This window comes from Leuciscus leuciscus (genome assembly GCF_965113295.1).
Source record: "Leuciscus leuciscus genome assembly, chromosome: 16".
Classification (NCBI taxonomy): Eukaryota; Metazoa; Chordata; class Actinopteri; order Cypriniformes; family Leuciscidae; genus Leuciscus; species Leuciscus leuciscus.
In genome coordinates this window covers 41,298,030-41,310,529 of record NC_138740.1, presented here as the reverse complement: position 1 = coordinate 41,310,529, position 12,500 = coordinate 41,298,030, and the positions used below count along the sequence as shown (strand labels likewise).

The following is a 12,500-nucleotide window of genomic DNA, read 5'->3' as shown; positions in this document are numbered from 1 at the left end:
AATATCCATCCGCATCATAAAATACCGTCTGTCAGTCAGAGAGTCTGTGATGTGAGAGTCACTGATGAACATTATGAGCACGAACTGAAGCAAAAATGCCATGAAAATTCAAGATAAGGGGGCAAATAATAATAATAATAATAATAATAATAATACCTCTGCACAATTAAACTAAACCTCTTAGCGAAATGTGAAAATGAATTAGTGTCCATTGCAGCATTACATTCAGACATGGAGAGATCAATGGAGAGCTTCTGAAAAAGTTAATTGGAACTTTGGAAAAGTTGATTTGTGACCCTGTATTGATGCTGGTGTGTGTGTGTGAGTGTGTGTGTGTGATGTGTGTGTGTGTATGTCTCACCAGTCTTCATCCTCAGGTATGGAGGACAGTGGAGGGTTCAGACAGTAGATGTGGAAGGCCATGTTACACTCGTCACACAGGAGCTGCATGTGAGCGTCCTGCTTCCCTCCACACACACAACACGAGCAGAAGCGGCACTCGGCGTCGGGGTCCGCTTTACAGTGCTTACACTCCGGCCCGCTCTTACCTGACAAACACACACACACACACACACACGCGCGCACGCGTCACACACACAAGATGTTCAGATGTTCCAATTCGATTCCCAAGCTCTCAATTCGATTCGATTTCGATTCTAAATTCGATTTCGACTCAAAGATTTAAAGGAGTAGTTCACTTTCAAAGGAAAATTAGCCCATGATTTACATTCTTCTTTCAGAACGAATACAAATCGGAGTTATATTAAAAAATATATCCTTTTTGCACTTACATTATGGATAGATGCACTTTTATGATGGATAGATGCACTTTTATGATGGATAGACGCGCTTTTATGATGGATAGATGCACTTTTATGATGGACAGATGCACTTTTATGATGGACAGATGCACTTTTATGATGGACAGATGCACTTTTATTATGGATAGACGCACTTTTATGATGGATAGATGCGCTTTTATGATGGATAGATGCACTTTTATGATGGACAGATGCGCTTTTATGATGGACAGATGCGCTTTTATGATGGACAGATGCACTTTTATGATGGATAGACGCACTTTTATGATGGATAGATGCACTTTTATGATGGATAGACGCACTTTTATGATGGACAGATGCACTTTTATGATGGACAGATGCACTTTTATGATGAATAGATGCACTTTTATGATGGATAGATGCACTTTTATGATGGATAGATGCACTTTTATGATGGACAGATGCACTTTTATGATGGATAGACGCACTTTTATGATGGATAGATGCACTTTTATGATGGATAGATGCACTTTTATGATGGACAGATGCACTTTTATGATGGATAGACGCACTTTTATGATGGATAGATGCACTTTTATGATGGATAGATGCACTTTTATGATGGATAGATGCACTTTTATGATGGATAGATGCACTTTTATGATGGATAGATGCACTTTTATGATGGATAGATGCACTTTTATGATGGATAGACGCACTTTTATGATGGACAGATGCACTTTTATGAGCTTCAATCTGTTGGTTGCAATCCACTGCCATTATAAAGCTTGGAAGAGTCAGGACATTTTTTTATTTAATGTAAAGAAGAGTGTCATATACACCTAGGATGACTAAAGAGAGAGTAAATCATGGGGTAATTTTCATTTTAAAGTGAACTACTGCTTTAATATAAAAAAGCTATTATAAGTTTACAAGTGGTTAATTAATGAAAAGAAATTGAGAGCCACAAACCTGTATATTAAACTGTTTACTTTAGGTGCACTAGGGTACATTAACACAGACCCAACTCTAGATCTCACATGCATACAGTGAACAGACAGGATTTTGATACTGAAAGTCAGAACAGTCGCATGTGTTGATCAAACAGGATCAGGTTATTTTATGTTTAAGATAAAACACACGTCACAGCATTAGCTGAAACATGCAAGCCTGAACAGTGGAGGAACACTAATACTGGCTGTGGGTGATAAATAAATATGGAAAAAAATCGATTTGTGGCCTTTGAGAATCGATTTTGAATCGACCACATTTAAAAAACGATTGTTTGAAAAATCAATTTTTTTGCCCAGTCCTAATCCACCCCATACCCATGTGACTCGAGGACACGTACGTTTGAACGGGCCGTCCGATGAAGACAGCGCTGGCGCACCGGGTTTCTCTATCCGGTAAATCTCATCCAGAAACTGCAGCTTACAGTCACCAATCACATCGCCCGGACCTCTGAAACAGCCAATCACAGCAGGGGATTGCAGTGACATCATCTGTGTGTGTGTGTGTATGATCAGTGAATCACTAAGGCTCTTCTAAATCCAGGGTTTGTACCCAAATTCTATGTTTTCCGTTTTCATTTTTCTGGATTCCAATATTAAATTAAAGGGATACTCCACTTTAAAATGAAAATTCTGTCATCATATACTCACCCTCATGTTGTTTCAAACCTGTATGAATTTCTTTCTTCTGCTGAACAGAAAGGAAGATATTTAGAAGATTTTCAGTAACCAGACAGTTTTACATACCATTGACTTCCATAGTATATTTTTTTCCTACTATGGAAGTCAGTGGGACCAGAAACTGTCTGGTTACTGATATTCTTCTAAATATCTTCCTTTCTGTTCAGCAGAAGAAAGAAATTCATACAGGTTTGAAACAACATGAGGGTGAGTATATGATGACAGAATTTTCATTTTAAAGTGGAGTATCCCTTTAATTTTCAGTAAATAAAAAGTACATCTAATTAATTGAAAAATGTATTAAATGTGTAATAATTTATTTAAAATGTATCAATAACATGAATCAATGACTCACTCATAAAGACGTCACTTGTTTCATTACTGGATGAATCAGTGTTTTTGAACGGATCTCTTGAATGAATGATTCAATGACAGACATGTTTTTAACAGTCGCTTGTCTCCACCTACTGGTGTAACGATGTAATTGATACAATCTTTGTTTGAGTTACTTTCTGGAGGTGATTTACTCTACTCTAATCTCTACTGTACACACCAGTGTTTACATCTGAACTATAATCTTTTATCCCAGTACTTCTGTGATAATCTGAATGATTGTAAGACAGAAATAATGATACTGTGTGTTGAAAAGACGGTTAGTGAAGCTGTTTCATGACAACGGCTCTCTCTGGATCAGAACACGGATCAGAGTGTTCGAATCGAGCATTGCAGTGAAAGCGAGTGCTCACCCCAGCAGGATCTTGACGTGGATCTCTTTGTTGGTGCGCGAGACGGCGTTCAAGGTCAAAATCTCGGCGTCGTACCAGAAGCCTCGCTCCTCGGGAAGCTCCAAGTTATAGTTGACCATCACCACATCTCCCACCTGGAGCTGGTCGAAGCTCAGAAGAGTTCTGGCCCGCGGACGCACGTCATCCGGGCTCATCTGCACCACGCCGTTCTCCGGGTAACTGAAACAAGACCAGCGTCATCAGCGAACGAATGAACCCAGTCGTCATGTTTAACTAGTGACTGAACCACAGATGGCTGAGAGAAACATCATGTGCTTCACCAAAACTGAGAACTGCAATAATTACTGTTTTCAAACAGGTTTCCTGAGCACTGCCCTCTTCTGCCATTGGTCAGTCAAACGGGTAGCCCCGCCCCCAAACCCACTCCATTGAGTCAGAAGTTGGCATGTTCGGGCTTGTTTTTAACAAGATAACAAGAGTAACAAGATAAAGCTGCGAATTATTTATTTAATGCAAGCAATTTTTTGCCAATATCGGCCGATCATGATCGGCGGCCGATCAATCGGAGCATCACTAATAATTTTATATAAAAAAAAAACTGTCAAAATAAAACACTTACTAAAAATAAATTATATAAATATAAATTTTTTTTTTATAAAAAAATCATTAAAAATGTAAAAAATAAATAAAATAAAAACGACTAAAATGTATTATTTCATTTAAATTATCAAATTAAAAGATCATTTAAAAAATGTAATCATATATCATAACAATGTCAAATTAATATGAATCTATGAATAAAAATAAAAAAACTATAAAAATAAAACACCCGCTAAACATTTAAAATCAAAATTAAAGCAGTCAAAATAAAACACTGGCTAAAAAAACAACAAAAAATTTTTCAATTAAAATAATAATATAAAAACAATAATAATAAAACAAAAAATGTAAAAATCTCAAAAAGTTAAAAATAAATAAAAATAAGAAAATATTCATATACATTTTCAAATTGAAATAAATATTTCTAAAACATAAATCAAAATAAAACTTGCTAAAACTAAATTAAATCATAAAAATGTCACAAAAAAAGAACAGTCCAAATAAAACACTTGCTAAAAATGTATTAAATCATAAAAATGTCACAAAAAAAGAACAGTCCAAATAAAACACTTGCTAAAAATGTATTAAATCATAAAAATGTCACATCAAAATAATTTTCAAATAAAAAACTGAACACTCGCCAAAAAAAAAAAAAAAAAAAGAAAGAAAGGAAAACCTATATTTTATTTGTAGACCTGCATGTCATGTGACCATTAACTGACATCAGAGAATGTGTTGATAAACTGCTGAAATATGCACTTCTGAGGGGACATTACTCGGCTGATTTGATCACCTATAATCTGCCGTATATCAGACGCCTCGATCTCTAGATCTCGACATCGGCCGCTGAGAAACGACAAACGAGTTATTCTGAACGTTTCCATCCCACGCCACAACACGAATCTCCTGAGGATGAACACGTTACATCAGTGATGAAACACACACGTCTCCTACCACACGCCATTTTGAGGAGCAACGACACCAAGTCGAGTTTCAGAAAACATCTGGAGGAAACACTGTCGCTCTGACCGCATTCACACTCCGTAACAATGGCTGAACACACACACACACACACACACACACACACACACACACACACACACACACACACACACACACACACACACACACACACACACACAGACTCTATTAATGCTGCTCTGAAAACACCATCACATGAGAAACGACGAACAGCAGCCGTGAAGATTAAGACTGGAAACAGTGTGTGTGTGTGTGTGTTTCTGTCTGTCTGGATCCGCTCTCACTCTTCTGATGCTCGACACGCTCATGTTCTGAATATCAATATCAATATCACACACACACACACACACACACACACACACACACACACACACACACACACACACACACACACACAAAGCAGCAGAAAAAACCTTGTGTGAGTGTGTTAATGTGTGTGTTTGTGTGTGTTAATGGGGGCGTTTCTTCAGCTTCGGGCTCGTCTGACCCCGTGGACTCCAGAAAATAAACAGATTTCTTCAGTCTACTGATAACATTCATCAGTCCTGCTCATCATCATCATCATCATCATCATCATCATCATCATCATCAGTTATTGTTGATCATATGCCGTTAACCCTTCCTGTACCTGATGATGATCTGATGTGTTCATCGGTATAAAGCTGATGAGTCCCGACAGTGTTTAACGCTGAATGAAGTGATGGTGTTTATCCGTCACAGGCTTCAGTCGTATCGCACAAACACACACATCTCTGCTGTCGGCACACACTAGCCGCGCGTGTGTTTGAGAATCTGAAGCGAGGACTGATGAAACGACGAGTGGAAGGAGGATTCAAGATTCACTATATCTCTCAATATTAAAAATGACTTAAAATACAAATATATAACAACAAGCAACAATAAATCCATCTCAGACTAAATTAATGTGCGATTAATTTGTTTAATTCGATTCATTAATTGCACTTAGGGTAATAATCGATGTAATGGCTTGACCGCCCTAGAGATGCAGTGAGTGTTTCTCCTTTCCTTTTAAAAGTTGATAAGTGTATTTATTCTGCGATCATAACTACGCATGATTATATGGCTGAGCTATGAGTGAGTTACTAGATTAAAGTCGCATCTCTTCAGCCAGGCATTCATATAATCCCACAGTTCAAACTACAATCCGGCCTCTAGCTCATAAATGCCAGAGGAGAACTGGCCCCCGACTGAGCCTGGGTTCTCCCAAGGTTTTTTTTTCTCCATTAGGTCACCTGATGGAGTTTTAGGACACCATTAGGTCACTTGATGGAGTTTTAGGACACCATTAGGTCACCTGATGGAGTTTTAGGACACCATTAGGTCACTTGATGGCGTTTTAGGACACCATTAGGTCACTTGATGGAGTTTTAGGACACCATTAGGTCACCTGATGGAGTTTTAGGACACCATTAGGTCACTTGATGGCGTTTTAGGACACCATTAGGTCACTTGATGGAGTTTTAGGACACCGTTAGGTCACCTGATGGAGTTTTAGGACACCATTAGGTCACTTGATGGAGTTTTAGGACACCATTAGGTCACCTGATGGAGTTTTAGGACACCGTTAGGTCACCTGATGGCGTTTTAGGACACCATTAGGTCACCTGATGGAGTTTTAGGACACCATTAGGTCACTTGATGGAGTTTTAGGACACCATTAGGTCACCTGATGGAGTTTTAGGACACCATTAGGTCACTTGATGGCGTTTTAGGACACCATTAGGTCACCTGATGGAGTTTTAGGACACCATTAGGTCACCTGATGGAGTTTTAGGACACCATTAGGTCACCTGATGGAGTTTTAGGACATCATTAGGTCACTTGATGGAGTTTTAGGACACCGTTAGGTCACCTGATGGAGTTTTAGGACACCATTAGGTCACTTGATGGAGTTTTTCGGTTCCTTGCCACTGTTGTCTTTGGCTTGCTCAGTTGGGGATATTTTGGGGATATTTAATTTAATTTTATCAATCAATAAATTCCTCTTGAAATAAACTTTGTTGTATTATTTAAATTTAATACTGTGAAGCTGCTTTGATACAATCTGTATTGTGAAAAGCGCTATACAAATAAACTTGACTTGACTTGACTTGACTTGACTTGACTTGACTTGACTTGACTTATGGCTGAGTTATCAGCATCTTCAACAAAATTAGCAAACAAATCACACCGTCCAACAAACCCGGATCTGAACACACAACACACCGACTCATTTAAGACATCTAATGTATTAAAAACACACAATCATATTCAATATTCTACTAATATGATGATGGCCTAGCTTTTTCATATGTGCTTCTTGTCTTATTGTGAATGATTCATCAGCGAACGCTATTATAAAGAAATTAATATTCAGCTATTTCAGCTATTTTGTCTGGAACTTCTGCTTGTTTTCACACATTATTAACAGAAACTACGAGTGTGAGCAGATTTATATAATTGACTGTGAATTGATTTGTACATGGTTTGAGGTTTTTAGCATTTAAACAAACAAACAAAAAATATTATTTAAACATGATGTGTTAAAAACCTTATAAATAATTTTAGATATTAATATAAATAATCTTAAAAAGTTGCTGTGGGAATAAATAAACATGTTTATATATATATATATATATATATATATATTTTATGCTAAAAAGACTAATCATTTTAAATATTAATATATAAAACAGAACAGTGTGGAGGGGACAAAATAAAAAAATACAATTTTAGTTTACATGTTTTTAAGTTTTTAACATTTAAATAAACAAACAAACAGATGTTATTATTTAAACATGCTTTATTTATTTATTTATTTAAAAAAAACAAGAAATCATTTAAAATATTAATATAGTTGTTGTGGAGACAAAAATATATGTATGATATCATTGCACATATTTTTAGTTTAGCATTTAAATAAACAAATAATATTATTTAAACATGTTTTATTTTTAATAATATTAATTTTAATATACATTTATTGAAATATTAATATATTAAAAACAGTTGTTGTGGAGACAAAATAAAAAATTATGTCAGTTTACATGTTTTTAAGTTATCAACATTTAAATAAACAAACAAATATATTATTATTATTCAAATAAAAGACTTTAGATCATTTTAAATATTTTAAAAATAAGTTGTCATGTATTTATGTTTTTAACATTTAAATAAATAAACAAGCAATGCTATTATTAAACTTTTTTTTAAATGCAAGTTAAAAATCTAAGACAAACCATTTTATGACATGATGACTATTATAAAGTATATATGACAGGTCATAAAATCACGTTTGGGCTTGTTCACAATCATGTCGACTGTATCTGGGCCACATTGTGTCTTAATATCTCAAAGCAATCAAATTTATGGCATTTGGAAACAATCTGGTTTGATGCGCGTCTGATCTCTTAAACGCCGGCGGTTTCTTTACAAAGTCCACAGTTCTTACACTAGAAGACACTAGAAGTGTGTGTCTGTCGGAGACGGCAATGCTGACAGAAACACCAGTGATTTCAAACTTGAGCCCCGCCTCCACTCACTCACTCAGCTCAGAGATCCACTGGTTGACGATCACACGTTGATCTGATTGGTTACAAGGTAGTTTGTGACGTCAGAAACACCAGCGATTTCAAAGCGTGTGTTTGAGACTGTCTTTGGTTCACTGCAGTTTTAAGGAGGAAATACTCAGCAATGCTGTCGACTTATGAACTTACACATGCTTTGTCTTAAAGCAGATTAAACACACCACATAGACACAGACACATAAACTACTTTTTTTTTTAGCTTTTTTTTGTTTTGTTGCTTTTTTCATGTTAGTTTCCGTTTATTTCTGATTTTAAAGTAGTTTATATTTTATTTTAGCTATATTTCAATTAACAGAACTGTAATAAGGTTAACGATAATAACTTTGGTTCACACTCTGAATCAGACCCAGGTGACCCGAGCACTAGTTCCTGTTACTAACCTCAACAAACACTTTTCTTGGATCAGCTTGGTTTCCCAGCATGCATTGCTTTGCTTTCGGAAGCGATACACTTACCCCATTCAGAACGCATCCCATCATGCAAATCACAGCAATACCAATCCACCGCACGGTAAGAATCCAATTAAAATCCAGACCAGAGGGGGGAAAATAAAGAGACTTCCTTCCCATGATGCACTTACTCTTCATATTTAATGTGGTACAAGACGTCCTGGCGGCTGTTTGCTGAATCTGTTTTGGAGGTTGTCGATTGGCTGTTGTCCGAGTTTAACCCTTTCTCCGGTGCGCTGGTAGAGTCGGCGTTTGCCTCAGACTCCAGTTTACCATTAGTGCGTTTGCTGGGTCGGCCCACCCTGTTCTGTCCTTTACTGGCAGGAGTGACTTTAGCAATGATGCCTTCGAACCAGGCGCCGATACTGACGTCTCTGCAGTCCACCAACTCGTTCACCTGAACACAACGCAAACAAGAAACAGGTATGCATCATGATCATCACACTTACAGGCTCATGATTGATTGTCATATCAGTCACTGTGATTTAACTCAAGCCACTGCCTTTATTTGTTTATCACACTTTATTTATTTGTTATCTAAGCCAGAATTGCGAGAAAAAAGTCAGAATTGCGAGATCTAAAATCGAAATTGCGAGAAAAAAATGTCAGCAGGGCCTGAATTTCATTTGGGAAAATGGGGGGAATTTTTATTTGAGGGTGGAGTTTAGACTTTTTTTTTATTATTACATTTATCTCGCCTAAATGTATGCTCACTCATTGCATTTTTACAATGGGGTAATTTTGTTCTTAAGAATTTACACAACACAAGGAAGCTTGATTTCAATCTTTGAATTAAATTGAAAAAAGTAGCACAAATAAATACAATAGAATAAATATACCAATAAAGAGAAGTTTTTGCTTAGGTCTAACACTAGTATTCAGAAATACTACAGAGACTGAATAAAGTAATCAAATGTAAAATAACACTGGGTAGTATTTTAGTCCTGACTAAATTAAATACATAGGCTATTAATCCTGATTCCTTAAAATGAAAGCTATGTTTTGTTGTTTTGACAACCAAATTAATGACAGACACATATGTCTGCTGTCCCTTTAAGAGCTAGTGCACGGATCCTGTGTTCATTATACGGTCACGTGCGATTTATGCTTATTGAAGACATAACCACCAAGACCAAAATTGACATAATTTTCGCATGTTTTTGACTGTTAAAGTGATAAAATCCACGAAAAATAACTTTTGTTACTCGCGAGCTGTGTGTGAGGCGGCTTTACTCTATGTATGTGTGCAGAGAAAAATAAACATCTCTCAGACAGCGCGCAAGTAGCGAAGAGTTTAAAATCGCGTGAATGTAAGACTGGTAAGACTTAAAAAGACGTGCAAATGGTAAACTTTAGTTACTCATGATGCAGTGGTTGCCCGATCATGCAAGTGACAATTCCGTCTATCCCGACTCCCGAAACGCGAGTGTGTATTATCGCCCCCTGCAGCGCTTAACGATTGCCTTGAGCAACCCATTTTGAGAGACGAGAGATAGAAGACCTAGCACCGCTGAATCACTCACGCTGTTTGAGAAATTGCGTCTCGCAGACAGTTTTAAAATGACTGATTTGATTTTATAATCTGTGTGGAAAAAAGTCAGATTCCGAGAAAAAAGTCAGACTGCGAGAAAAAGCCAGATTCCGAGAAAAAAAGTCAGATAGCGAGAAAAAAGTCAGATTGCGAGAAAAAGTCAGATTGCGAGAAAAAATTCAGATTGCGAGAAAAAATTCAGATTGCGAGAAAAAGTCAGACTGCGAGAAAAAAAGTCGATTGCGAGAAAAAGTCCGATTGCGAGAAAAAGTCAGATTGCGAGAAAAAGTCCGATTCCGAGAAAAAAAGTCCGATTTCGAGAAAAAAAGTCCGATTTCGAGAAAAAGTCAGATTGCGAGAAAAAAGTCAGATTGCGAGAAAAAGTCAGATTCCGAGAAAAAAAGTCGATTGCGAGAAAAAGTCAGATTGCGAGAAAAAGTCAGATTGCAAGAAAAAAGTCAGATTGCGAGAAAAAGTCAGATTGTGAGAAAAAAGTCAGAATTGCAAGAAAAAAAGTCAGAATAAAAAGTCAGAATTGGGAGAAAAAAAGTCAGTATTGCGAGAAAAGTCAGAATTATGAGAAAAAAGCCAGAATTGCAAAGAAAAAGGTCAGAATATAAATATAAACTGAACAAAATGTGTGATTTTATTCATAAACAAATATTTCACAGGGTAGAATGAGATGAATTATAAAAACAACAATCACCACCATAAATATTAAAACAATAATATAAAAGTTAAAATATCATTTGAAAATATTATTATTAACATTATTATTAAAATAATATTTTAGGTTATTATTATTATTATTATATTTCATGAATGTTAGGCTATATTATACGTTATGTTAAAATTCACACTTTGGTTTTGGTACATAACTCATCTAAATATTAAATTTTATTGATCAATTTTATAATTATCATAAATGCATGTAATGTTTTGTAGCATTTTCAGTTTAATGTGTAAATTCAATTAATTCAAAGTGCAATGAATTAATGGTAAATTAAATAAAAAAATAATTAAAAAAATCTAAAAATATATATAAATTTAAATAATATTTTAAAATGTTATTATCAAAGTAATATTTTAGATTTAAAAAATAAACAATCATTTCAAAAGTTAGAATTCACACTTTGGTTTTGGTACACAACTCATCTCATCTAAATATGAAATATTAAAATAATCTGATGTATAATTGTCATTATAAATGCATTTAATAATGATTCAAAGAACTGTCAATTTAATGTGTTAATTCAGTGCAATTAATTAATGTTAAATAATTTAAATGACTAAAAATAAAAATAATAAAACTATAATAGAAAATTCTAAATAATATTTAGAAATATTATAATTAAACTAATGTTTTAGATAATAATTATTATTCCAAATGTTAGAATTCACATTTTTGGAACCCAACGCTAAATACTAAATGATATTAAAATGATCAAATGTATTATTGTTATCATTAATGCATATACTAATAATGTTTTATAGCACTATCAATTTAATATAGTGCACTTAAATAATGACTGTAAAATGTATAAAAAAAGGAATTTGTCAGAAGCTGTATGTAAATGTTGTAATTGTGAGTAACGCAATGATGATCATAAGTATGTTCAGTAATCATTCATCATGCTTGAGTTCTACGAGTCTTACTCTGAAGTGTCCGATCCCGGGATCGAGGAGGAACGTTCGACTGGATGTGGACGGCTCACTGTCCGACTCCGGAATGAGGGATTTGGACTCGTTTCCGTTGCTGTTGGAGACGGTTGTCGGGGAAACGGTTGTTGTGGTGGGTGTGGCTGAGGCTGGGACAGATGTGGTTGGGGGAGGAGCTATGACACAGGCCACGCCCTCTCCATTGTTGAGGGCGGGGCTTTCCGGCGGGTCAGACTGAGAGCGAATCAGAAGCTGGACGATGTCGTTCAGGCCGACGTTGTAATCAAAGAGAGTCTGACCATCTTCCATCTACAAAAACAAAAAAACATTAGTTATAAAACAAGCATTTTTACATTTTAAAACAAATCGGATCATTTATTCTCTCTATAACTGCCATAAATTACATTATTTCAGCATATATATATATATTAGTGCTGGGCAATGATTAATCGCATCCAAAATAAAAGTTTGTGT

The 12,500-nt window shown here is 35.6% G+C and overlaps 1 protein-coding gene and 1 long non-coding RNA gene across 2 annotated transcripts in view; both read right to left on the bottom strand.

Annotated features, from left to right (window-relative positions):
• uhrf2 (ubiquitin like with PHD and ring finger domains 2) overlaps nucleotides 1–12,500 on the bottom strand; it is a 47,546-nt gene that overhangs the window by 23,550 nt on the left and 11,496 nt on the right. Inside the window, exons 2-6 of the mRNA XM_082140116.1 lie at nucleotides 12,024–12,335; nucleotides 8,968–9,233; nucleotides 3,220–3,438; nucleotides 2,134–2,243; nucleotides 362–548 (exon numbers count right to left, since the gene is read on the bottom strand). Coding sequence (XP_081996242.1) covers nucleotides 362–548; nucleotides 2,134–2,243; nucleotides 3,220–3,438; nucleotides 8,968–9,233; nucleotides 12,024–12,335 — 1,094 coding nt within the window. The remainder of the gene's footprint in view (nucleotides 1–361; nucleotides 549–2,133; nucleotides 2,244–3,219; nucleotides 3,439–8,967; nucleotides 9,234–12,023; nucleotides 12,336–12,500) is intronic.
• On the bottom strand, nucleotides 4,105–7,388 carry LOC309477046. Its single transcript, XR_014198498.1, has 3 exons — nucleotides 6,990–7,388; nucleotides 4,929–5,920; nucleotides 4,105–4,872 (listed from the first exon to the last, which is right to left on the bottom strand). It is a non-coding gene; the product is annotated as an uncharacterized lncRNA (long non-coding RNA).